Raw genomic sequence first — 27,239 nt, forward strand, 5'->3', positions numbered from 1 at the left:
ACATGCCCCTATTCCCTACATACCACCCATATCTTTGTCCCTTATACAGCTAGACAAATACACCACCCCTCAATCAACCACATGAACATGGTGCTTACCCTCGAAAACTCTCATTTCAGACCCTACATTCTTTTATAATATAAGGGATCGGGGCTCGCTGGAATGGGGTGTTGCTTTAGCTTATGCATTTAGAGTGTGCTTGTGGTAGTTTGCAAGGTGCATTATTAGGGTTGGAAACAATCATAAGGGCTGCAGTTTAAGGGCTTTTAAGCTGCCTATGGGTTATGATTTCCGACAGCAATGGTGTATATTAAAGCAGAGGAGGTTCTTGGAGGTCCGATGCTTAATAGGGCTTGATTGTGGACACATATTTGCTTTATTGACTTAGTTCATGGCTGTACCTTCTGGATAAATGTGGTTCACAATGTGTACGTATTCACTTTGGTCAAATGTACTTGATTTGTGTAGTCATTCGATGGGGTCTTGGATGTTAGATGCATTATATGGTGTCTGCTGGAATGACGACATGGGTTCATGGTGTTTGCTGGAATGACTGCATGGCTTCATGATGTTTGCTGGGATGACTACATGGGTTCACGGTGCTTGCTGGAATGACTGTATGGATTTATGGTGTCTGCTGGAATGACTGTATGGGTTCACGGTGCTTGCTGGAATGACTGTATGGGTTCATGGTGTTTGCTGGAATGACTGTATGGGTTCATGGTGTTTACTGGAATGAATGCATGGCTTCATGGTGTTTGCTGGAATAACTGTATGGGTTCATGGTGTTTGCTGGAATGAATGCATGGCTTCATGTTGTTTGCTAGAATGAATGCATGGCTTCATGGTGTTTGCTGGAATGACGGCATGGGTTAATGGTGTTTGATAGAAATGACTGTATGGGTTCATAGTGTTTGCTGGAATGACTGTTTGGGTTCATGGTGTTTGCTGGAATGAATGCATGGCTTCATGGTGTTTGCTGGAATGACTGTATGGGTTCACGGTGCTTGCTGGAATGACTGTATGGGTTCATGGTGTTTGCTGGAATGACTGTATGGGTTCATGGTGTTTGCTGGAATGACTGTATGGGTTCATGGTGTTTGCTGGAATGACTGCATGGCTTCATGGTATTTGCTGGAATGACTGTATGGGTTCATGGTGTTTGCTGGAATGAGTGTATGAGTTCGTGGTGTTTGCTGGAATGACTGTATGGGTTCATGGTGTCTGCTGGAATGACTGTATGGGTTCATGGTGTTTGCTGGAATGACTGTATGGGTTCATGGTGTTTGCTGGAATGACTGCATGGGTCTATGGTGTTTGCTGGAATAACTGCGTGGGTTCATGGTGTTTGCTGGAATGACTGTATGGATTCAGGGTGTCTGTTGGAATGACTGTATGGGTTCATGGTGTTTGCTGGAATGACTGTATGGGTTCATGGTGTTTGCTGGAATGACTGTATGGGTTCATGGTGTTTGCTGGAATGAATGCATGGCTTCATGGTGTTTGATGGAATGACTGTATGGGTTCACGGTGTTTGCTGGGATGTCTACATGGGTTCACGGTGCTTGCTGGAATGAGTGTATGGGTTCATGGTGTTTGCTGGAATGACTGTATGGTTTCTTGGTGTTTGCTGGGATGACTGTATGGGTTAATAGTGTTTGCTGGAATGACTGTATGGCTTCATGGTGTCTGCTGGAATGAATGCATGGCTTCATGTTGTTTGCTGGGATGACTGTATGGGTTAATAGTGTTTGCTGGAATGACTGTATGGGTTCACAGTGTTTGCTGAAATGAATGCATGGGTTCACAGTGTTTGCTGAAAAGAATGCATGGCTTCATGGTGCTTGCTGGAATGACTGCATGGCTTCATGGTGTTTGCTGGGATGACTGTATGGGTTCATGGTGTTTGCTGAAAAGAATGCATGGGTTCATGGTGTTTGCTGGAATGACTGCATGGTTTCATGGTGTTTGCTGGGATGACTGTATGGGTTCATGGTGTTTGCTGGAATGACTGCATGGGTTCATGGTGTTTGCTGGAATGACTGTATGGGTTCACGGTGTTTGCTGGAATGAATGCATGGGTTCATGGTGTTTGCTGGATTGACTGTATGGGTTCATGGTGTTTGCTGCAATGACTGTATGTGTTCATGGTGTTTGCTGGAATGACTGCATGGGTTCATGGTGTTTGCTGGAATGAATGCATGGGTTCATGGTGTTTGCTGGAATGAATGCATGGCTTCGTGGTGTTTGATGGAATGATTGTATGGCTTCATGGTGTTTGCTGGAATGACTGTATGGGTTAATGGTGTTTGCTGGAATGACTGTATGTGTTCATGGTGTTTGCTGGAATGACTACATGGGTTCATGGTGTTTGATGGAATGACTGCATGGCTTCATGGTGTTTGATGCAATGACTACATGGGTTCACGGTGTTTGCTGGAATGACTGGATGGGTTCATGGTGTTCGCTGGAATGACTACATGGGTTCACGGTGCTTGCTGGAATGACTGTATGGGTTCATGGTGTTTGGTGGAATGAATGCATGGCTTCATGGTGTTTGCTGGAATGACTGCATGGGTCTATGGTGTTAGCTGGGATGACTGCATGGAGGTTTTTTAGGTTACCAGCTTGGGATGTTTGATTAGTTAAAAGAGGTTTGAGAAATCTGGACTTGCAACTTTTGGTGGATGGTTCAATAGTTAAAAGGGGTTTTGGGGTTTTCTAGGTTCACAGCGAGGTAGGGATTTGAGTAGCTTGGAGAGGGTATGTTGTGGAAGAATTGGTTCAAAGGATTTGAATAGCTTGGCAAGCGCATGTTATGTTAATGGGCACAATGGGTTGGAGAAGTTGGTATGAGTAGCTTGGATGGGGATGAAGCTTTCAGTAGTTTGGACAGTATGGTTTGATGTATGGGGAGAATAGTTGGGTTTAAGAGCTTTGAATAGTTTGGAGAGGGCATGTTTGAGTAGATCGGGAGAAAAGGTTCGTTGAATTGATAGAAGAGGCTTGCGAAGCTTGGACAGGGCTTGTTTTGGTATATCTGTAAGAATAGATTGGCTGGTGTAGTTAAAGTCGTTTGGTAAGCTTGGACAGGGCTTGTTTTGGTAGATCTGGAAGAATGAGTTGGATGAAGTATTTGAAGTGAATCGAGAAGCTTGGACAGGGCTTGTTTTGGTAGATCTGGAATAATAGGTTGGCTGGTGTAGTTAAAGTCGTTTGGTAAGCTTGGACAGGGCATGTTTTGGTAGATCTGGAAGAATGAGTTGGATGAAGTAGTTGAAGTGGATCGAGAAGCTTGGACAGGGCATGTTTTGGTAGATGGTAGGAATGGATGAAACGGACTGGTTACGATGGAACGAGTAGCATGAACATGGTATATTTTTGGATTGAGAGTGGGTTTGTGGAAGTAGTTAACAGAAGCTTGTGTAGCTTATGTAGCTTGGACTGGGCATGACGATAAATGGTGGGACTTGCATGCACGAAACTGCTTGAAACAGTGGAAAAACGTAGATGTTAGGAGTGCATGTGCATGTAGTATGGAGAAAGTTAGCCTTGCATGTCATACTTTGCCGAGTCTGCTTCGAAGATCCCATTCTTGATCCTTGCATTTGATCGTATTATTGTGTCTAAGATGTTGCATGTGACTGCTTTATTATTATACTTAGATGTTGCATTTGACTGTGTCACTATGTCTTTTATGCTGCATTGGACTGCATGATTGTGTTTTTAGATGTTGCATTTGATGGCATGATTGTGTTTTTAGATGTTGCATTTGATGGCATGATTGTGTCATTTTAGATGTTGCATTTGATGGCATGTTTGTGTCGTTTTAGATGTTGCATTTGATGGCATGATTGTGTCGGTTTAGATGTTGCATTTGATGGCATGATTGTGTCTTCTTAGATGTTACATTTGACTGCATTATTGTGTCTTCTGGGATGTTTCATTTTGTGCACTTGCTTACATTTATGTACCTCTGCTTTCGGGTGCACTTTTGGACGAAGATGCGTGAATATATGGCTGGTGTGTTATTTGTATTGGAAAATAAAGATGCATGGCTCCTACCTCGATTTATTATTGCGTTGCGTCTGACCCTACATGCATTCAGTTGTATGAGTTTGTTGCTTGGTATGGGTTTAGGCTGAAATGCATGCAGTGGACTATCAGATGAATGCATGAGTCTAGTTCAGTTGAAGAGTAAATTGAATTGCATGCATGGACGTGAGGTTGTTCATTGGTGGTTTGGTGGATGCCACATTGTGGTTAATTGGCTATTGATGGTTTGACGCTGTACAGAGTAGCAATTAAATATATGGAAAAGGGCTATTAATTGGTGGTTGGTTGGTTGCCACATCGTGCTTGATTGGTTGATTATGTTGGTTGTCACACTGTGGTTTGGTGGTTGGGTGATGTGGCTGTTGGTTGTAATAAAGTGGGTGGTTGGGTTAAATTTGGTTGGATGGTTTGGTGGTTTGGTGACTGGTTGTTTGAACTAAACTTAGCACTGCTTTATGCATGGGCTATGCATGAGATATTGGTGAAGAGGTCCCATTCATCTGACACATTACACTTTCATTTCGATTCGAACCTTCTTTAATACAAACCCAACAATAAGGCCCTTCAAACCCTATTGTAATGGGAGATTGGACCAACTACTCGAAGACTCTAAAAATAGCTCTTCAATCCTACCCTATCCGTCCAACCTAACAGAGTATACACCTTTACACCGTCCTACACATACGAAATCCAATCATTTAACATCAGCTGCTCACACATCTCCTTCTATACCAAATAGTCACCTTCAAACAATAATTCCGTTCTTTAACACACCCTTTCTCTTCACCTCGTCCCTTCATCCTTCTCTTTCCCTAACACATACAGCAAAATATCCTATTAGGTCTTAATATCCGATATCTGAGCTCTAAGCTTGTTGCTTGTCCATTGCTTTGCTTGAAACCACTAGATATGCTTACGCCAATCATCAATATCTTCGATCTTCGATCCCGTTTCTGCATTCGAATCAACCAAATAGTTTTATTATTGCTCTGAAATGACGAAACTGTCGGTTATTCGAATGTAGTCTAGGTCATTCAAGGCTTACTGCAAGGGTCGATTACTCAAATATCGCAAAGCTTAAAGCAAGCTTTCCCGTAGAGATTGGTGGTTGAAAATAAGAAAGAAACTGAGACTCTTTTAAAACATATTTTCAGATTCAAAGTCCACGACCACCGAGGCGGTTACTGGTGAAGCTGGAGCAGCAGATACCAAAACTTCCACGTCTGGTTATACCAAAACCTCTACCACAGAATCAAAGACTACCACATCGAAAGCCGCCATAAGAAAGAGAGAATCCGGAATGAAGGAAAAGGTGGTCGAAGCAAAACACTCAAAGTTATTTGAAGCATTAATTGGAAAATAAGGCCTTGATGTTCCATAGTTCCTTATTTAAAATCACATTTGAACCAATGCACAGAGAGATGGACTTTGCAAATGGTGGAACTTCCGGTTGGAAGATGGTTGTTATGGTGACAAAATAGGTCACAGGAAGTGACCTCATTGGTAAATTGGTGTAAATTATGAACTTGAGTTAAATAATGTTTTACATATAGTATTATTATATCGGGAGTCGCTTTTCACACATATTGGCGCAATATAACCTTGACCTTTGACATCCAGTCGAGGTCAAGGTCATTTCAAATGTATATACACACTAATTAATATAACTCTGTACATTTCTGTTCATAGAATTTTTGCAGAAAATATTTCGTAACTTTAGGAGAACGCAAAACATCTGACTTGCCAAATATGGGTACGAGCAGAAGGTACATGTTTGCGCACGCGCGAGAATTTAGCATAAGAGCACTAAAGTATTGTATTTGTAAATTGTCCAGGGTACGGGCTGTGTTTGGTTTGTTTAAATTTTAAAACGATTCGTTCGTAAATAAACAAACATAGCCTAATGTTTAAATGATTTTTGCGTGTGATTTTAGGCTCTGTTCAAAATTATTAGGCGCCGAGGCCCTGTTCTTTCTGATAATTCTGCGTTTCCAATTGTATATCAATTGACACTGTGTTCGCTTTTATGACGTCATTCAATTTGCGCTGGCTTAAGTTATTAGTGCAAATTTGGTAATATAAAATAAAAGTTTTACTGATTTTCCTACCGATCACCGCATATCTTCAAAACGCTGTTCGCCGCACAGACACAACGCAACTGCATCTTAGTTCGTCCATACCTGCGACCTCTGTGTGCTTTAACTACGACTTTTGCCGCTTTCAGAGGAAAGGAATTTACAGTGGTTAACTTTCAGATAGGTATTATGCCAGAACGCACATTCTTCAAAATAATTGCTACGTTTTGACTGAACTTTAAAGGAGTTCGGAGTACATGTCCGTATTTAGACTAACCTATTCATAATTTCAGATACCTCTACAGTTAGAATGCAGTTTATTAAGAGTTCATTTTGATTTTTAGTCACCCTATAATCTACTTATAGTCTTCAATATCCAGCCTTATGTAAGGCGTAAAACTTTCTCTTTTTTTATTGCTGCATTTTTTCATATTATGATAATAAATAATCACCCCCTTTTCTCTTTTATTCTTAAAAATGGCCGAAGTTGTAAGTATCCTCCATATTAAATTCTTTAAATTTGTAACTTGTGCATTTCAGTGTGTATTTTGGTGAATTTTGTATAATTTTTCGTTAAAATTGTGTGCCTATTTGCACGAATTAGCTTCGTTTTATTTTGTTAAGGCCCCGGTGAGTTCGAATAGTGCTATATAAAAGTTTGTCAGTTACTTCAAGCTGCCCTTGCTTAACAAAAGCTACAAGAATATGCAAGACTTAACTTTATTGTTTAAAAATATTTAAATGGTAAATAGTGTTTTCTAAATAAATAAATAAAAAATAAAATTTGATTTAAAAATTGTAAAAAATTAAGCTTTTAAAACCATATAGATCCAATAAAACTTCTAATTTTTTTTTCAAATGTAAAAGCTTTCACATATGAGCATTTTGAGCATTTTTCGCCTGTTATTTGCTCATGACATGAAAGCTTAAAAATGCTTCAATGGGCCCGAATGTATTTTATTGTCGTATATTTGTGAAAGAATGTTCATAATATGAGATATGTTTTTGCATCGAAAACATTTTTACCAATTTGACTAAATTTGTGTTTGTGTGTTTGTTTTTGACATTAAATTGTGCACGATGTTTTTTTGAGTCTGTCGATGTACATTTCAATAAGTTGCCATTTTGCCCTCGAAAGGAATTTTTCTAAACAGTTTGTCGTTTGTGAAAAGAATGTTTTGAGTTCTTGCTTAAATTGTTTTTGTTGTTTGGATGCATCTTGAATCTGAGAATTTGTATTGTATTTTATTTGCTTCATATTTTGTATTTGCACCGATTGTATTTTTGTAAATCTTTGTCTTAGGCTTCGTTCACACGGTTCGAGTTCTGTTCTTGTTGAAACTGGTTCGACTATTTTATTTTGTGATGAAAACAGCTGTACTCTGTGACTGTTCCAGCAGAGCCCCTGGTAGTGCTTAGCTTCCATAGACTACAGCAATACTAAAAGGACTTTAAAAACAACCAATCACTGTTAACCAAAACCTGTTTAATAACCATATTAAGTGCAGAAAAATAGGACGTAAAACTCCATTACTAAGACCCAATATTAAGAATGGCAATCTTGCATTACTCTCAATAGTCCAATAAGGTGCAGAACATATGGACACAAACCAGAAACCATCCTTTAACACGTAATCTGAATTCAGTTAATCGGATGAGCTAATCCTGATTAAAGTGATTATGTGAACGGAGCCTTAGTATAAGTGAACTATGTTGGATATGATATATATTTGAATATGATCCTATGTAATAACTGTTAATATTTTTATTATAATACCGTTAGAGGGGATTATATCTTATATTGCAAACTGAGTTTTATTATTCATGGCATTCCCGTCGTTACAATGTCAAGACGCAGTTCGCAACAGCTTGACATTGTGAAGTTGTGGCGTTCCACAAGGTGTGGACTGTGTGCAGTTGAAGGGAAGGGGTTCCAAGGAATCTGTCGCAACATGCAAACTATGTTTTATAGAATTTAGCCCAAGACAACTTCCTACCATATGATCTTTCCAAATTACAAGAACTCCACAAGCTAGTGATGATAAACCAGATTAGAAATTAGTGCCCCAAGAAACGAAAAGCTGAATCAATTGCACTAGCCTACCTTTCACGGTAGGCCGTTTGATCTTCCTTTGGTGCACCACGGAGAATAATCTTTAAACCAGATGACTGGTTGTTCGAAGTGAAATTGTTTAACAGATAAAGAACAACTGGATCTTTTCCCACAAAAAAACTTTATCAAGAACTTCTCTCCTTAACGACAGATATATATTTTCAAATATTCCCTCTTTTGGACCATTCTTGACCAAAAAATGGAAAAGATTGTCAGAAGTATCGCCACTGTCCTGGCAAAATTTCCCTCGTTGCACAATGCATGGTCTAATCAGTCTGTAATAGTGTTGAAACGCAACGTTCTGTTCATTTCATTTCATTTGACAGGAACTATATTTCTCAGCGGAAGTTTTAACACAATAACCCAATGATAGACATGTCACCATCAATATTTAGTCCAAATACGAAACTTTTCAAAACATTGAAGTCACGAATCGGATATATAACATGGAACACATTCGAATCGTAAGTTTTGACTCATTCCCCTCAATTAGATCTTCAATATGAAACAGACACTGGACCCGTCTGTCATGTAAAGTAGTAAGGGCCATACGAAGCAGACCATGCTTACTCTTTTCAAAACTAACGGTACGTCTCGTTTGAGGAGTCCACTACTATACATTTATTGCTCCCAACTTTTGTCATGCTTTGGACGAGATGTTTGGTTAAAGGAATTTGTATTTAACGAGAACAATACTACAAGTACACGTGTTCTAATAAAACAAACATACACGATTATATAAGCTAGGTTAACTCACCAACGGACACGTAGAGTTGAACTTCTCAACTGCAGAATGACAGTGGGTACTTCTACGTTCATACATAATGTCATCATTTTGGACACTGCCGCTTTTCAGATATTCTGACCGACTTCCCTCATGACCACACTTCAACTGAGAACAGAAAGATAAACAGTGGTTGTCTTGCAGTTTGCACGTGCGTTTCAGTGCTTTGGACTGGTCCATTATATGTAAAAGGGGTTGAAAACATCACTGCAGTTATTGAAGCGAATGCGTTTCATAGACTTGTTACAGACTCATTAAATGTTGGATGTAGTGCTCCTCTCCCCTCCCTCCCCGTCTACTTTCAAACCTCATTGTGAGACCCCTAAAGGGTTCTATTCCCCCTACTCCGGCCCACCTGGTACCTCATTGGAAACGCCACTGGTTCGATGCTCAGTAAGAGTACCCTACAATTTTATTGCAGGTGTTGGTCTCCTTATTGAGTCTGTCCATAGCGACAGCTCTAATACCAGGGACACCTCGAGATCACAATGGCGTCAAGTTCATTGGTGTTGGCTACAATTTGCTGAAGGGAAATCCAGATGGCGGAAGTGACCAGGAAGGGGGTGTGGATCCAGGGCTGTTAGTACTGAGGAAAATCTTCCAGTTGAGTTCTGGAGACAAACCAAAAGAGATCGTGTTCGAAGATCGGTATAGCTGTTTGAAAATTAGATCTACTCATGTATTTTATGGAGCGAAGTCTTACCAGGATAAACTGGGAGTTGGTGTTGACACTTCCGGTAGGCCACTTTTTCCGGAATAAATAGATAGGAGGGGTATACTAAGAGGAGTAACAGCTTCAGACAAATCTGACCCTACTCGTGCCTCGGACGTGATATAAGAATGCAATTTCCGGTATAGATATCACACCAGTATATCACGTCCGATGAACGGGTAGGAGCAGATTTGTCGAGAGAAGAATTACCAATCATCGTCTGACTTTGGGCCACAGTCGACGAAATCCCACAGCCCACTCATAACATGTCACTTACGGGTGGATGCTGGACAATGCTGAAGAATCTAGGATTGTATTTTGTTTGCAGGTGAAGGAGATGTCAAGTTGGTGGGCTTTAAGTTCAGTCTGAGTGCTCGTAAGTACCCTTTTATTTATATCAATGGTCATAGAAATAGTTTTAATATGAAATAGGGAACATAATTGGTATTAACTACAGTTGCATTTGGTGGAGTTCATCTCCTTTGCAAGCGCCACGTTGTTAGGAAGGGGCCCATTTACCTTATGTACGTCGTTACGTCGAACGTCTGTTTCCATCCCGTGCAGTTTGCAGCGACTATACCAATCTCCGATCAATTGCAGGTTACAGTCACGCTAAAACAGAAACCAACGAGCAGAGGAAGGTCTTCTACGATGATGTCAACATCTGTAACTTGGGACGAGTTCGTTTTGCCGAGGAGCTTGCTGATTCTGACGGTTTCTCTGTGACCAGAAACTTTGCCAGTGCCATCTGTCATTTACCACATGTGTACGATAAACAAAAATACATGACGTTCTTGGACAATTGGGGAACAGTAAGTATTTTCTAGTCTTCTCAGAACCATAAACGGTATCTCATTTCCATTATCGACGCCCTCTACCCTGTTCTCATATCTTTCAGCATGCGACAATGGAAGTAGAAATGGGTAACCGAACTATCAACAGATACCGAGCATCACTAGCAGAATTTATCAAGCATGTCCAGAAGTCAGTGAGTATATACGGAATCTCAATGGTTCAGCTACATCAGTAACCTGTGGATAACGAGTGGGCCCCTCCTCATTGTAAGAAATACTTTCATGTCATTGCCACTGCCAGTGCTCAGTCTCGGATTTCAACCCATAATACATTATTATACTCTGGTATCCCGTGGTCATGGACATCTTTTCACACTTTTCAGGGTGGATTCGGCTTTCATATTGGTGGATCTTATATGGGCGCCAGCGGCTCGCTGGGAGTGGATTTCAGCAAATTCAAACAAACAGACCAATCTAGCTTGAAATTTGGACAATATGAGTATACGTTGCATTCTGGACGGGAGGACAAACCAGAACCTATTCATCTGAAGCTGAAAACCATCGTTAGTGCTTTGGATCCCATATATTGGACATCACACGAGATCCGGTCAGCTTGTCCCTCGGCTGAAACACGGATTGCCTCAACGAAGCAGAATATGCTTCAAGCGCTGAATGAGTACGCTGCGTATAAAATGGCACCAACTTCAGAAAGTAAGTTCTGTTGATTCTGTTGCGAATACTAAGGACTTCATGGAAGGTACAGAAATGAACAGTTGTATGTTTTGTCATCTGTGATTGTTAAAATAAGTTGCTAACAGAATCCATTTTTGATATCCACATAATCTCAAAACTCCAGAACCGTAGAACGTAAAACTCCCATTTCAATTTGTTTCAGACCCCGAGCTGAGGATGCCTATTACCTGGCCTGTTGGGTCGTATGGTCTCATGAAAACAACTTCTGGTTGCCCATCAGGTCGAGTGCACTGGAGTGAGGGGTGGAGATACCAGGATACGGAGAACATCATCAATAAAAACTCGTGGTCTAACCCCATCCATCTGTCTGGTGAGTCGGTTGCCGCTTTCCTTTCTTTCCGTGAAAAACAAGCTATTGTTCTAGATACAAGGCTGAGGTGAGTTTTGAAAAATTCGCAGAACTGCGACGGAGCTTTGGCCAATCTGTTTATTAAATGTGTTCTTACCATCTGAGAGTCATGGAATGTTGCACTCCCTTCATGAAACTTGCTTTGATCTTCAGGAAAATTCAGCAAAAGTGACTTCAAGTTTGAATTCTGTATGAAGGGGAACACAAGGATAAGTGACTTCGACGTGGAGTGGCCGAGTGGGGATTACTGTATACTCAAGTATGGAGGATGTCCTTCAAGTATGTTTGAATAGATCTCATCTCATGCTGTCTGTACATGTTTTGGATACAAAATGCCTCATCAGGCAAGCTAGTTTTGTTAATGGAGGTCAGCCCTCGGAGGCGCTGTGCGTGAAAGAGTCTTTCTTATCACGGGCCAATACAACCACCTTCGTGGGGATTCAGCACGATCTGAGGGATATACAAAATGTGCGTACGAGGCTTGAGTACTGAAAATGTCAACGGGATATCCGGTTGAAAACCAAGTCGCTCTGTGCCATCAGGTGTGTACGACCTGTCTTGCACAGAATGTGGGTCATTGATGTTTTTTTCTTCTTTGGCAGGTCAATTTAAATCTGGTTGGATCTACTGGGATGATGAGAATTTCCGGAATAAAGATAAATATGGAGGCTCCCTTCCAGATGGTCAGTTCTCCAGAGATACGAAGATCGAGTTCTGCTGCAGGTATTTAGAGTATTTGTTATCCAATGTCGATGCATATTGGAGTACGCAACGGCGTATTTAGAGGGTGGGATATTGGGATCCATTCATTCCCCACATTTGTTGTCCTTTCACGGCCAATGTTCCACCAACAATGTGCCAAATAGGAAGCATGTCAATCAAAATCACAGGACCCACTCTGTAGCCACCCCCGCCCCTTCCCACCTTTCACAGCAACGCCTACTCAGTTCTCAACCAACGTTTTCCTTCCAGAGATGACGGTCTACCCAGTAAAGAAATCCTGCTACCAACAGAAAAGCCATTTATCATGCTGAAGTACACTCGGGAGTGTCAACACGTCCATGGGATGACAGTGCGAGAAGAGTATGTGAGGTGGGACGACCAAGATGTCATCAACCATGACAAAGAAGGTGGAGCTCATCCTTATGACGATGGTGGTCGACATAACCATCGCTTACATTTCTGTTACTATTCTCCTTCTAAACATTTGATTGGTTAAGTGTCAATGCAGTAAAATTTTGAAGCAGCAAATATCGTCTTCAATTACTTTGTCTATGACCACCAATATTTTGGGTCTTATCTTGGTAGAGGGGTGGTGAGTTATGGGTGATGCAGGGTTCTGTCTTGGCCAGTGGCGTTTCTACTATCAAATTTTCCATCATGTGAACCCTTGGTACATTTTCTGGCCCCTGCTTGACCCCTCACCTAATGTTCCCTAGAAACGCTTCTGGTCTTGTCTGTACCACCGCATCCTACCTCCAAACCAACTTGAGAATTCCCCCATGTTGGTATATAAGACCCTTGTTTGGGGAAGTAGAAACAATGGTCTGTGCTCCCTCCACGCCCCATGATAATTCTTAGGCTTCACACGACCCCTTCAACTAATGATGCATAGAAACGTACCACAGTATAACAAATAATACACAGGCTAGAAGAGTTTTTTCTTAGGCTTCACACGACCCCTTCAACTAATGATGCATAGAAACGTACCACAGTATAATAAATAATACACAGGCTAGAAGAGTTTTTTCTTAGGCTTCACACGACCCCTTCAACTAATGATGCATAGAAACGTACCACAGTATAACAAATAATACACAGGCTAAAAGAGTTTTGCACAACTAGTTTATTTAATAGTATGAATTGTTATATATACACGTTAGTAAAATTTTAATATGTACATTAAACTGCATCTTAACAACCATAATACTAAAAGCCGCCTTCTTTAGGTTTATCCTGGTTAGAAAGGGGCAATAACCCAAGGCCCACATGCCTGTGCCTGTGCTTTTGTAAAATTTGCTTTACTGCAATTCTACACCCTATAATTTCGAGTCTCCGTGTGCTACAGGCCGTGCACGTTTAAGATCTCTCAACCGTTAGAAATAAAACAAGAGAAGGCTAATGCCACTGTCCTGGAAAGTTTCCCTTATTGCAAACTGCATGAGGTTGGCCATCTGCATTTCATTTCTATAAGGTTATAAATTAAAAACTACAACAATAACAAATATTTTCGCTGTTAAAATAGTTTGTAAATACAGCGATTGGATTGGATTGTACGCTAGCGAAAACAGCCAATCAAAGCTCTCGACAGAAAGTCTGTAAACAATCAGCCATAATGTTTACAGTCAGTCTGTCGAGAACTATGATTGGCTGTATTCACTGGCATACAATCCAATCCAATCTCTGCATTTACAACCTTCTGTGATAAAAGAAAGGTTGATATTTCAGTCAAGGTATAAGACTAAGTTCATAATAACTTGACATTGTGAAGATCAAAGAATACTGGAGAAGCATCTATCCAAAAAGGCATTGTGGGTTTATTTTTTTATAAAATGTTTGTAACAGTTTGAGATTGTGAAGATGCTAAGGCAGTACTAGACAGGTTCATTAGATTTTATCTGGAGCTGGAATTGTTGGACACTGTTACCCTGGTTACCACTACCACTAGTTTGAGTCTCTGTATTACCACCATTCTTCCCTTCTACTCCAGCTAACTGTTTCTCAAACAAATCATGTTTCCATTTACCACGATCTGCTAAACTTCTTCCTTCTGTAAATAGACAATTAAATGGATTTTTACGTCTTACTTTTCTGCACCATATGGGCTAGTGAAGACAGGCAACGCCATGCAGGGTGCAATGAGGGAAATTTTGCCAGGATAGCTTCCATGCCTTTGAACTTAGCAAGCAGACTTCTAACTCACTGAGCCACAGCAGAGTGAAAATTGAAATTAGTGACTTACTGTGGTTTGTGAAACCTTTGTTAAAACTGATTTTTCCACCACGCTTCATCTTTGATTTTATGGATGGGTGTAAAAGTTTGGATGGTGGTTTGGAATCTCTAGGATCGTCTGTCAAATTAGTAAAATTCTTCACAAATTTATTTTGACCAAAATATCCTCGATCGCCTCGGAACCTGCCCCTAGAATTCCGGTTGTCATGCTGCAAAAAAAAACAAATATTAATGATCCAAACCGCAAAACGAAACCTAAAATCCAAAACAACATATTGGCGAAACATTGGTAGCAGCTAATGAAGGAAGTGTATCAATCATCAGTGAGTATTTCATAATGAAAAGTGGTATCAGGTGTCCAGGAGAATGAAGATATAAAAGAAATTTTAATAATTGTATTAGGTATATGGATCCTTATTCTACAAAACTTAACTTAAAGGCCATGGTTCGACATTTTCAGTTGAATGGACTGGTCTAACAGATGGCGAACATATCACTTCCAGTCATCTGATTGGTCAATAATTCAAATCAATATCAATTTAGTTGTATTATCCAATCAGATTACTGAATTTCTTAAAATCTGGAATTGATTAAAGTTAAGCATTCAAGATTAAGGACCCCTGATCAAGTAACATGGCTATTCAAAATAAAATAAAATTCCCTGCTCTATATTACAAAGAACGGCAGGGAAGCAGATCACAGGAAGAAAAATGTGAAAAATTTCTTTCTCTTTTTCCACCATTTGGTTGTTGAATACAATCGTTTGATTGGTTCAGTCATAAACAACTACATAGTAGTAGGGCGTTGTCATTCAAATCATCTAATTATTCTAGGGGGTGGTCAAATATTCTAACCCTTCCCCCACCCCCACCGTTAGCTATGGGCCTCCTTGGACAGGAATTAAGAATGGTGCAACTAGAAGCCATCAGTTTCTTTGATACATGGACAAGAACTACTAAATCTTTATAGGACCCTTTCAGTTTACCCTTGATTACCCCGCTTCTTCCAGTGGCAACCCCTGCATCCTGAGAGCTACAAATAGGGGACAGACTGACTCAATGGGGGGACAACTGTCCCGACTGAATTCAAAATACTGCAACTTTAGTATTAGAAGAAGAATACAGATATATACCTCCCCCAACCTCCTGTACCCCCACAGCAATCTTCAGAAAAGAGACTATGATAAAAAGCATAACTTTATATTTTACTGATCAAATTACACAACTTTTAGCTTTTTATTCAAGATGTGAAATTATACCCATGATTTTTAATAAAACAACAAAATAACACACGAGTAACCGAGTTACCGAGTTACCACCTTCTCGGGATTCAAAAAAATATATAATCAAAAGAGTCACAACTTTCTTAGTTTAACTCTGATATTTTACCTTTTTAACTTGATTTATGTCTTCGAAGAGGGGCAAAAAATGAAATGAATGGAGTCTAACATCCTACTCTTCAGCACCATGTGGGCTAATGAAGACAGGCAAGGCCATGCAGTGTGCAATGAGGGTAATTTTGCCAGGACAGTGACATTAGCCTACAATATTTTGATTTCTAACTGTTCACCAATCAATTTATTTAAGACTGGTCCATTAATTGGAATAACTTGATAACTTGAAGACCATGAAGTTTTTCTTTTTATGATAAACACGGTTCATGTCTTTTACACACACCAAATGATAACCTATCACTATGTCATCATAGGATCACTCAATTATCGCCTGTTAAACCTTCTAGACTTATACTCAGTAGGAGAAGACTCTCTCTTCCTATAGGAACGATTCTTTTTTAAAAATTTGAACGCTTTTTTGTCCTCCATCTCCACATTTTGGCCGTGGAGAAAATCTGATTTTAAAGGAAAACTTCCCTTCAATACTGGATTTTCAGGATTCATTCCTTTGAATTCCATTTTGATAGGTGCCGAATCTGAATAGAGTTCTGTTTTCATGGGCGCTGCTTCTGATTTTTCTGCAAGTGATTCTGACTTTACTTCCAACCAATCAGAGCCACTAACTTTTGAAGTGAAGTCTGCATCACCCTCTTTCTCATCATTAATGGATGTAAACTCTTCATCAGAAACTTGCTCCAAGGAGACATCCTGAGGTTCATCTTCAGCTTCTTCATCCTCGTTATCAAAATTATACGATTCTTCATCAGCATATAGATCAACTGTCTTCCCAGGTTTGGCTTTAGCAACCTCTCTTTCGTCTGTCTCCAAATGCATCGGGAAGGGCATTAACTCTGTCTTGATCCTGGTGAAACGATCAATCACCAAATTCCAAGGTTTGTGTAGTCGGGGAGGTCGTAATTTCGCTCGATTAAAAGTCACACCGAGACAAGTTGAACCATCGATGGTTTTTAACGTCGACCATAACTTGTAACAAAAGCTGATTGCGTGAATAAACATGGTTTCGTGGTACAGTCGGAAATAAAACTGGTCCACGTTTCGATGGCTTTTAAAAGTCTTCGTGACGCCAACAACGTATCCTTGGATGAAATTTACAATCTTCGCCTTACCAGTCGACTGAAAACAGAAATAAAAATAACAATTACTATAACATTTAAAACACAAAACCATCTTCTTTAATGTCAAGCTATTAAGAATTCAAAATGGCGGAGAAGGGAAAATTTTGAATGTGACTTATCTGTTTTTGTTTGATTGTGGCCAGAATTGAAAGAGATCTCTTCTGAACTTTCCAATCAAGCGCCACCTAAGATGTCCAATGATTACATTAAATGCATTTCTAGTTTTTTTAATACCCCATAAATCCCACTAATCAAAGATAAAAAAACAAGAAAAAAGCAACACGAGACACTCACTTATGGTTGAAACGAAAGATTCAGATAAATAACTCAATTTGCAAGATAACATTTTCTAAGATTTTGCTAAGTTTTTTTTTATATGTCTGAAACAATAAGCTATGATGCAGTCCTTTTGTCTTATAAGAAGATTCACTTCCAGATTTTCTTGGACCAGCTGAATAAATCTTCTTTTGTACCATCATCATCATTATCATCATCAATAAACATCATCATCATCTTTTCTGAACTCTCAGCCACTCAAATAGGCGATTGGGGGCCAGTGGACTTAAGTGGATCCCAGGGTAATTTTTTTTTAACATATGAACTGAATTTTTTGTGGGGGTCCCCTGAGAGATGTTTCAACCGGTCCAAATGGTAGTTGAGCCACTGTGACGTCTTCCTTGTATTTTTAATCATCATAATTCCAATGGCATTTAATCTCTGTTAAAACTATCATCAGGCTTTGCTTATTTAACATCCTGATCACCATCATATGCTCACTCTGGCCATAGTACATGCCATCACTGGCATCTATTTATAGATGTATACTAAGCTTCTCCCTGTACCCCTTTTTAATAGTGTCTTTTGTTTACAATTGGTTAAAAACATACAGGTGAGATTGGCAACAGGCGAATCAACATTGCCTAGGTTTAACAGTTAGTAGCAGGAACATATTTTTATTTTTTTGATCTTCCTGTATCCCTTTTTAATAGTGTCTTTTGTGGGTTCCATTTCCTGGTGCTTTTACTTGATGTTCCTAAGTTCTTTTCTTTCATAAGGTGCAGGAAGATCCATGTACTTTTTGGGATTTGCCTCCTGTATTCTGGCATTAAGGTGTTTTTTGAGTCTTTGCCTGGCTCTAAGTTTGGTTGTGTCTGGCGCCAATTTCTGGTGTGTCTTCATCTGGTGCCATTTTTGGTTGTGTCTTCATCTAGCCTAGTGTCTAGTTATTTTCATCTGCCGCCTAGTTACCTGAAAGTCTAGAAAATAGAAGGTACACTACCTGGAAGTATTTAACTCCTTTTGGAATCTTGGTTGGGTTGTCTACCCACGGTTGATATTTAGATCGATCTGAAAAATTAAAACAAAAAAAGAGTCAAAAAGAAGCATGAGGATTTCTAAATTTTTTATTTGTACCAGAGACACTGAAAGCATGAATGAGCACCATTCCAATTTTAGTTCCTGGGTTACTCCCTACTAGCCTACGATTGGATATATTACCTGGACGTCTAGAAAAATCAGGCAAATCATCATCTTCTTTGGAGTTACCATGATTTCTGTTATCTAAAAATAGATGAACGTGGAAATACTAGTTGGCCTGATAAAGGGTCCAATTTTAAATATTTATATTCTATTATGGCTTTAAAAGGATAAAGGCATTAATGCATTGATAATATTAGCCATCCGTGTCACTTTTTAGAACTAAACTTTATTTGAGGCCTTCAATACCTTTCTGACTGTTTTTGTTTCTACCTTGGTTTCTAGCTGGACTTCCTCTGGACATCTTCCTCTCTCTACTTCTACTTCTTCGAGAATTCTCTCCCCTTTCTTCTCGCTTTCCCTCAATTCGGTACCTGGATGTTCAAGAATGAATGACAATATTAGAATCTATATCACTCGTTAGAGTGAGGCTTGCTAACAATCTAATAAAAAGACATTTTTGTTTCAGAGATTTTGGTAAACGGAATTGTTTTGCTTGTATGAATTTTTATAGATTCATATACTCATATAAGTAATTGTCAACGGAAATAAGAACCAACGACCACCATGTGTTCGATGTAACCAATTAAATAAGGTTGATAAAAAGAAGGAAGCTGACCTGGCATCTTCGACGTGTCGGTTGGACAAATTGTGACGTAAATCATTTGGGTTGGTGATAACTTTCGAATATCGCTGATCATCATTTTTAGAATCTTGATATATCTTCTCATATCTTGGTTCAGTTCTCATTTCTAATCTAAAATACAAAGACAGACAAATTTTAATCAATTTTCTTGCTAAAATACATAGTTTAGACCATCACAAAATCCCACAGCCACAACTGATAGACATGGGAAAAAATCCCCAAAAGTCTTACATACTTGATTTCAGGGTGATGTCTTGGTGACGGTGAACGTCGTCTTGGTGAGGGTGAACGTCGTCTTGATAATGGTGATCGTTGTCTAGGAGATGGTGATCTTCGTCTAGGTGATTGTGAGCGTTGTCTAGGTGATAATGAAAGTCTAGATAAATGAAGATGACCATATCTACAGAAAATAATACAAAATGAAATTAAATCTTCTATCATATATACAGAGCTTCACTAAACAAGTCCCATTTCTGAGATTAAGGTACAATTGGTCAAATGGATTGCGAACTTGTCCCTTTAATGCCAACTGATTTTCGTGGGTGAAATTGATCTATCAAGAGTTACCAACCTTGAATCTTTCGAGTGACTAGTAGAGGGCGCCACTTTGATAGTTCTTCTTTCAAATGTAGGTTCCTCTTCATAATGTGGCATATCGTCAAATCGAAAATATTTCAATTCTGGACGATCAAATATAGGAAGTAATCCAGACTCCCGACTGTGAATCATGTGAAACAAATGTGGATCAAACACTCTCTGGACTGTAACAGAAGTGGAGGCTGGGGCGTAAGGATTCCGTTGGATTCCAATCGTGATGTTCTCGTCAATTCTAAAGTGCCCATCATCCAAGGTTCGAAACCGTTCATCTAAGGTCCTCTTGCGTAGAATCAACGGCTCGATTTTACTGAGTCCGCTTGTATCTCGAATGATTTTTGGACCAGTGCTCGGTGATATTGGAGCCAATCTATCATTGATGTTCCGATTAGAATAGTTCGGTGATCGTCTTGGTGATCTTCTTGGTGATCTTCTCGGCGAATGAGAAGGTGATCTTCGTGATTTTCGTGAGTCTTCTTGTGCTAATCGGCTGAATCTATCACCTGGAAGTTCAGGACTACGATGAAATCTGTCTTCCCTTTTTCTAAAATAAATCAAAATATGATTTTATGCAGAAAATTTTCTAGCAAACAAAATTACATCATCTGTTAAAAAGATGAATGAATAGCAAGGAAATTGACTTGAAACTGGCCTTTTTCAGAAATTTATGATGGTAAACTTCACCTTAAGGTATCATTAAATATCTGAATCAATTCTGAATTTAATGATGTAAAATTTGAAAAGGTCTGAGCTAATGAGTATGGAGGTAACTTGACTGCAGTGATACAACGTTACCTTTGATGTTTGCGTTACGAACCCGTTCTGGATTCAATATGGCCGAAGCTTGAATACGGTCTATTATGACTGGTATTATAATGGATTACTTACCTTGATGGAGATCTGGACCTAGATCGTTGTTTACCTCTAGTATTCCTATTTCGGTCCGGGGACGATATACGTCTGTTTGGAGGTGATAGTTTTTTAACTGGGGACCTGGAAACACGTCTACGAGGGGAGGGGGTCAATAAACTCTTATCTTTGATTGGCGATCGAGGTTGTCTGACTGGAGATCTAGATACTCGCCTTTTAGGTGAATGTAAACGTTTTCTATTCACTGGTGATCTCGGCTCGCGTCTACGTGGTGATCGCGATCCTTTTCTCCCTGGTGATTTTCTGTCTATTTTCCCTGATGACTTTCTATACGGAGACCTTGACCTTCGTCTGTAGGGTGATCTGGATTTACGTCTGTCAAGGCTTCGACTTCTTCTTCGTATTGGTGAAGGAGAGAATCTAAAGTTCATAAAAATATTAAAAAGCCTGCCAATTAATTGATTTGAAAAGGAGTTTTACATCCTACTTTTCTGCACAGAGTTAGGCTAATTAAGGAAGAAGGAGAGAAAAACGTCCCTCTTAGACTGCTGCATCATTGTTAAGATCAGTGGCATCCCCCTTCCTGGCTGGGAAAGAATTGCATGTGGGCTCCCCTAGAATCTCTGTTATTTTGGGTTTTATCTAGTTCAGAGAAAGCCAGTAAGAGGTGCAAGGGGCTTGAGCTTTTATACATAACCCAACTAAACTCATTTGAAGTCATCACAGTAGTGCATCACTCACTCTCTAGTCTGCAATCATATGCAGATTGCTTTTCCTTAATGCAAATTCTTCTGGGTAAGTCTTTTTATTGTAATTCGACTGTGAAAAGACACCACGATGATCGTTCAAAGAAGGCATCTCTGTTATGATCAAAGGTTATAAATGAAATCAATAACAAGTCTAACCTTCGCCCATTCTTGTGATTATTTTGAAATCGTCCGGGATGAGGCATTTTAGTGCTTTCGGGACTAATTCTATTAACGATTGATTGCTTTACATGTTTTTAGAAGCCATTTTCTTCAAGCGTCCTTCACCTTATCAAACCAATCATTGAAGTATGGTCAAAGGGAGACAACTCGATTTAGTGACTAGACTTCGACTACAGACAACAGTTAATCTCTATAATTTTCTATGCATTATAAACATGGACTTTTATGGTTTAATCTATGGAATTCTTCATTTTATTAACTCATAGAAGTTAATTAGACATCACCTGACTCTGGGTTATATTCTAGAGAGTGAGTCACTGTTGTACTATTGTCGGTTTATAGAAACACTGGATATCACTTAACTCAGAGGTATATGTTAGAGAGTGGTCCACTGTTGTACTATTGTCTGTTATAGGAGCACCAGACATCACCTCTGGGTTATATTCTAGAGGGTGGTCCTCTGTTGTACTATTGTCTGTTATAGGAGCACCAGACATCACCTCTGGGTTATATTCTAGAGGGTGGTCCTCTGTTGTATTATTATCTGTATAGAAACACCAGACATCACCTAACTCTGGGTTATATTCTAGAGAGTGGTCCACTGTTGTACTATTGTCTGTTATAGGAGCACCAGACATCACCTCTGGGTTATATTCTAGAGGGTGGTCCTCTGTTGTACTATTGTCTGTTATAGGAGCACCAGACATCACCTCTGGGTTATATTCTAGAGGGTGGTCCTCTGTTGTACTATTATCTGTATAGAAACACCAGACATCACCTAACTCTGGGTTATATGTTAGAGGGTGGTGCACTGTTGAACTAATCCTATGTTTTGAAGCGCAGAATTTATTGCAAAAGATTACCAGAAGGGCACTCAACATAAAGACAAAACGGTTTAAAACTTGTGATAGAATTTTATTTACATCAAATGAGACATTACTAGATTCAACCACACAACAAAAACATTAAAAAATAAACTTATAGTTAGTATACAATTAAATGCAACCCAATGTACACTAAAGATCTTATTAAGGGCAAGTTACCAGGATGACACCTTGCTATATCAAAGGTATTTAGAGTTTTTCAGCCTTTGATCCATCAAGTTGAGATGCTACAACGACGTAAATAGAACAGAAGGAGAAATTATTTCTAAAAGAAGCAAGTATGAACTTGTGGATCAAAGTAATAGGTATTAAGACTCTATATACCTTTGTACAACAAAATGAACAACTGGTAACTTTCCTGCCCTATAAAAACTAATTTTGATTTCAAATATACCCTTAATTAATATCACAAACACAGACATAAATATGGCATCCCTATAATAGGGGAACCTGTTAGGAAAACGCCCATCTTCACAATGTCAAGTTATTACGAACTTTGTCTTATACCTTGACTGCAATAGCCTATTTTCTTTTAATACAAAATACAGCGATTTGATTGGATTGTATGGCAGGGAATACAATAAATTAAACATATTATGGCTAATGGTTTACAGTCTATATATCTACGAGTCTGATTGGCTGTATTCGCTTGCGTACAATCCAATCAAATCGCTGCATTTACAAACTTACATGATACAAGAAAGATGACTATTGCAGTTGAAGTTCGTAATTGCTTGACATTGTTAAGATGGGAAAACCCCCACAAAAATTAATGAAAAATGTGACCCTCCATCAAATAGACAGTCAAATTAAAAACAAAAAAACAACCATAAGCTTGGTCACTGATATCTATTTTACATACCATCAAAAATTAGGAAAACACGAATAATTTATTCAAAAAATATCATATTAAAATCCAAGCTAGAAAATGGATATAATTGTCTTATTTTGATTACAAAAAAAAAGAATTTAAACGTTTAAATATTGATTAATATCAATCAAAGGGATTCAAAACAGATTTTTACTAGCCTTTGTAAATATATCAGAGACACTTATAGCTTTTATTTACATTCCAAAATGGTAAAAATAGAAGCTATTGATAATGTTCACAATACATCCACAAAGGCTTAACAAAATATCTTTTGAATCCCTAAATTTTTCACAACATAAATCACAAAACTTAAAAAAGAAAACCTCAATTTCTAAAAACTACAAAGCACTGACTAGAGTCTTTAGACTGGTGTAAAATAACTCAGTTCCTTTACTGACAAACACAATCACAGAGTGGCATCAAGCCTCCAATATCTATTGATTTAGGAGGCACATATTTCAGACTGGTATTTGAAGTGTTTTGAAGTGTAATTACTTCCATTTCATGACTTTAAAGAGAGAAAGAACCATTTTATTTTTCAAGGATAACAACTTAAGTTCACAAGGATCTTGTCTACCAGCTTTATTTCATGGACTGGTTTACTTTGAGCAGGGAGGGAAGATGTAAACAATGATCTGAGACATTAACCATCATTTTGAATGATGTTAAATTTGATTTAATTAAATACAACCTAATAATGAATGATTATAAAGGCTATTTAATTTTAATCAAAAGCCAACTATGCCTTGAAGTTAATCTTTATTATTTTGATCAAACTATGCCTTGAATTAAGTATTAGTCAATCTAACCAAACTTGAATAATAATTTTTTAAAAAGTATTCAAAAAAAAAATCTATTTCAAAAACTGAACTATGCCTTGAAATTAATCTTATTTTAATAAAAGCAACTATGCCTTGAATTTGATTTTATATAATTTCAGTTTAAAACCGAGTAATTCTGTAAGTACAGTAGAGAAGGCTGATAGAACAACCACTTTGGTAACGTTATAAATAAAGGGGTTGGCTGAGAACCCGGAAATCTTAAATGGACTTTCCAACTCCTGCAATAAAAACAACAAAATATTAAGATCATCTGAAGTTCAGTTTTCCAGATAAAGGCCCCAGGACCCTGTTTATCACAAATTTTGTGCAAATTTAATTCTTAATTATCATGTAGGCTTCGGTTGTCTTAAGTCGTCAAATTTGTCTCCAAGTGCCAGTTTTTTTACTATCATTATAACAATTAAAATATTTTGGGGTCTTGTTTTATTTTTTGAGAAAAAGAATGGCAATACCTTGAGCAAGTCTTCTGCCAGTTTCAGTACATTATTGGCCAATATCAACTCTTCTTTCTTATGAGGTTTCTGTTCCATTTGTAAATACAGATTTATCTGAAAAAAACACAATGATATTAGCAAAAAATATCTGGAAAAGAACAGAATAGGAACAAACAGAACTAATCAAGCGCGAACATTATTTGTTAAAATAAAAGTCGACAAACCTGTTCTGTGATTAGGACTGATAAATTTCTGTATTTTTTGTTGATTTTGAGACCGAGAGTCATAAAGCGGAGAAGATAAACACCGAGACATAAACACCACACTATTAATTCCCAGTTACACAGGAAATCTAAATATACATCTGTATCCTTTAACATCTACAAATACAAGAAAGGCACCATTGGATATGAAATGAAATGAATGAAGTTTTATGTCCTACTCTTCTGCACCTAAGTGGGCTACTCTTTTTGACTTCCAACTGACAAGGGATTCTACCTTGGACCTTCAGGATAGCAAGTAAGGGTCCAACTCACTGGCCTTCATAAACGTTGAAAACATTCTTTCAAAACAATCTGTTGCCAGAATTTTCAATCTTGATAGAATCAAACATGATCCCGTAAAAAGCATCAGTAAGTAAGAAAAAGTTTCCAACCTGAAGACACATTAAACTGACTAAACTAACAGCGGTTAAAAACGTAGCAGAAACGATGACATCAACTGATCTCTGAGGTCCACGTCTCTAGAATCAAAATATTAATTATTAAAATAATTCCACAAGTCAACAACGATATCATTCTACAGACCCTCAACTCATATTAAATAACCAGAGTTCATCTCATGCTACAGACACATGTTTTGGATAAACAATCATCATCAGGACAGATTTGGAAATGGGAACTCTAATAAAATCCCAAAGTATCAAAAATAGAAAACAATCCCATCATACCTTGAGGTAGCTACGTAAAGACAGCCATGTTTTGATGTTACGTACTTTACTCAATCTAAAATGAGGCATGTCGAATTTCCGTGCCCGTCTGGACGACGTCAAATAACAGAAATGTTTGGCGTATAATAATCTCTGAAAATAAACACAAAATTATTTTAATTTCTAGCCTCAAAGGGATTGGAAAGCAGTTTTCTAAACCCTTTATAGTATATAGTTTTAGTGGAATTGCAGGAACCACAGACGTCTGATTGAACATTGGAATGGTGTGAATTGATACCCAAACTTATACCAATTTGACTGGACAGAGTTTGAATCTTGTTTACTTGCTTTAAGGTAGGAAGGGGTGCGTAATTTTAAATTTTAAGAACAATGGAAACTAACCTGTTTAAATGTTCGGTCAGCTACAGACAAGAGAAAAAAGAAAATCAAACTCAGACAAAATCTCTGTATAATTCCATTTAACATCAGAAAATTCCTCCTGCAAAATATGATATTTATTAAAGGCCAGGGCTCACCATTTTCAGGGGTTGATTTGAGTCTTAAATATATGTACGGTAAATAGTCTTCAGAAGTACAAGAACTGTATGAAAAATCACATAATTCCTTCAAATACATATCGAGTTTTGCATGTTCTAGGGAAGCCTACCAATTTGAAGCAAATACTCCAAAGCCTGTAAAGTTGTGCCCAAGGGGAGAAGGATTATCACTTGAACCGCGACATTTCAAAAACGAAAAAAGAAAAAGCCCTACCTCCAAGAATGATGGAACAGGACATGTAGACACTTTATTAAAAAGTTATAGGTGAACAAGCCTGGTAATTCTTTAGTGTGGTAAATTCTGAACACGATGGGAACGCAGCCAATCAAAATAGAGAAACAGAATCCAATCATAATGTAGTCCGAACTCTCCGGCAGGTTGTCTACCTTGTCAATAATCGCCCAGCCAATATCTAACGCTGTTAAATCAACTTTCTTACATTCGTTACCTTCCCATATAACACAGCTCACTGAAATATACACATAATGACATCATTGAATAAATCAGCACCTTCCATATATAAGCCACATCCCTCCCAAAATCATCAAAATTCGAGACAGTACTTTTCATACATAAACACATGATGACATCATTAGGTAAGCCAGCACCTTCCATATTTAAGCTACATCCCTCTCCAAACTGATCAAGAATAGTGATGTTAGTGTTGCTGGAAGGAGTATCTAAACTTGAAAGAACATCACATTAAACATAGGCCTTGGGTTCCTCAGTCTGAGCAAGTCTATGGTCTCTTAACAATATGAATTTTCCTCACTGAACACTGCATAGCATTGTCCATCTTCATTGTTCAATTTGAAACAGCACAATGGGATGTAAAAACAAAAGATAAACGAACCAACCTTTATCTGGAGGTGCTATTGGAATAAAACCGACATTCGATGTTGTGGGCTGCAAAAAACAAAATTGACAACTCAAGTAAAATCAAATGACATTGTGCTCCAGAGCTGTTGATCTGGCTCTATTTTCTGGCCATGATCAGCAGACTAGCTCAAATGTCCGGTAGCGACAAGGGTCAGTAGGACCTCAAGTATAGGTTGGATAAAAACTGTCAGTCAAATTCTAAAACTTGACA

At 38.5% G+C, this 27,239-nt stretch overlaps 5 protein-coding genes across 5 annotated transcripts; 1 reads left to right on the plus strand and 4 right to left on the minus strand.

Annotated features, from left to right (window-relative positions):
• Nucleotides 1–727: 727 nt before the first annotated feature.
• Nucleotides 728–1,274, minus strand: LOTGIDRAFT_137463 (hypothetical protein; the record flags this gene model as incomplete). Its single annotated transcript, XM_009047673.1, has 2 exons — nucleotides 728–809; nucleotides 1,114–1,274. Coding segments are annotated over 2 exons (243 nt in total), but the record flags the coding sequence as incomplete, so codon positions are not given.
• An 8,241-nt stretch (nucleotides 1,275–9,515) lies between these two features.
• Nucleotides 9,516–12,855, plus strand: LOTGIDRAFT_137430 (hypothetical protein; the record flags this gene model as incomplete). Its single annotated transcript, XM_009047674.1, has 8 exons — nucleotides 9,516–9,765; nucleotides 10,305–10,552; nucleotides 10,639–10,728; nucleotides 10,918–11,245; nucleotides 11,430–11,601; nucleotides 11,800–11,915; nucleotides 12,239–12,359; nucleotides 12,609–12,855. Coding segments are annotated over 8 exons (1,572 nt in total), but the record flags the coding sequence as incomplete, so codon positions are not given.
• A 1,312-nt stretch (nucleotides 12,856–14,167) lies between these two features.
• On the minus strand, nucleotides 14,168–21,743 carry LOTGIDRAFT_237699 (hypothetical protein). The gene is made up of 12 exons (XM_009047675.1): nucleotides 21,609–21,743; nucleotides 20,722–21,123; nucleotides 19,811–20,377; nucleotides 19,475–19,639; nucleotides 19,213–19,350; nucleotides 18,843–18,967; nucleotides 18,615–18,677; nucleotides 18,397–18,464; nucleotides 16,322–17,115; nucleotides 15,443–15,620; nucleotides 14,599–14,797; nucleotides 14,168–14,406 (listed from the first exon to the last, which is right to left on the minus strand). The coding sequence occupies exons 1-12, from the start codon at nucleotides 21,653–21,655 to the stop codon at nucleotides 14,231–14,233; spliced, it is 2,922 nt and encodes a 973-aa protein (XP_009045923.1). The 5' UTR covers nucleotides 21,656–21,743; the 3' UTR covers nucleotides 14,168–14,230.
• A 203-nt stretch (nucleotides 21,744–21,946) lies between these two features.
• On the minus strand, nucleotides 21,947–22,339 carry LOTGIDRAFT_171480 (hypothetical protein; the record flags this gene model as incomplete). Its single annotated transcript, XM_009047676.1, has 1 exon — nucleotides 21,947–22,339. One exon carries the CDS (start codon nucleotides 22,337–22,339, stop codon nucleotides 21,947–21,949), a length of 393 nt encoding a protein of 130 aa, XP_009045924.1.
• A 1,955-nt stretch (nucleotides 22,340–24,294) lies between these two features.
• On the minus strand, nucleotides 24,295–25,747 carry LOTGIDRAFT_137384 (hypothetical protein; the record flags this gene model as incomplete). The annotated part of the gene is made up of 5 exons (XM_009047677.1): nucleotides 24,295–24,447; nucleotides 24,682–24,777; nucleotides 24,888–25,043; nucleotides 25,319–25,405; nucleotides 25,613–25,747. Coding segments are annotated over 5 exons (627 nt in total), but the record flags the coding sequence as incomplete, so codon positions are not given.
• Nucleotides 25,748–27,239: the final 1,492 nt, after the last annotated feature.

Source organism: Lottia gigantea (assembly GCF_000327385.1).
Source record: "Lottia gigantea unplaced genomic scaffold LOTGIsca_115, whole genome shotgun sequence".
In the NCBI taxonomy this organism is placed as follows: Eukaryota; Metazoa; Mollusca; class Gastropoda; family Lottiidae; genus Lottia; species Lottia gigantea.

Excerpts from the sequence above, each read along its gene's own strand:
- LOTGIDRAFT_237699 (XM_009047675.1), bottom strand. The coding sequence starts at position 21,655 with ATGCCTCATCCCGGACGATTTCAAAATAATCACAAGAATGGGCGAAG. Across the intron at positions 18,678-18,842 it reads AAACAAAAACAGTCAGAAAG|ATAACAGAAATCATGGTAAC; the intron begins GTATTGAAGGCC and ends ATCTATTTTTAG. Across the intron at positions 17,116-18,396 it reads AAGGAGTTAAATACTTCCAG|TCGACTGGTAAGGCGAAGAT; the intron begins GTAGTGTACCTT and ends TTCTGTTTTCAG.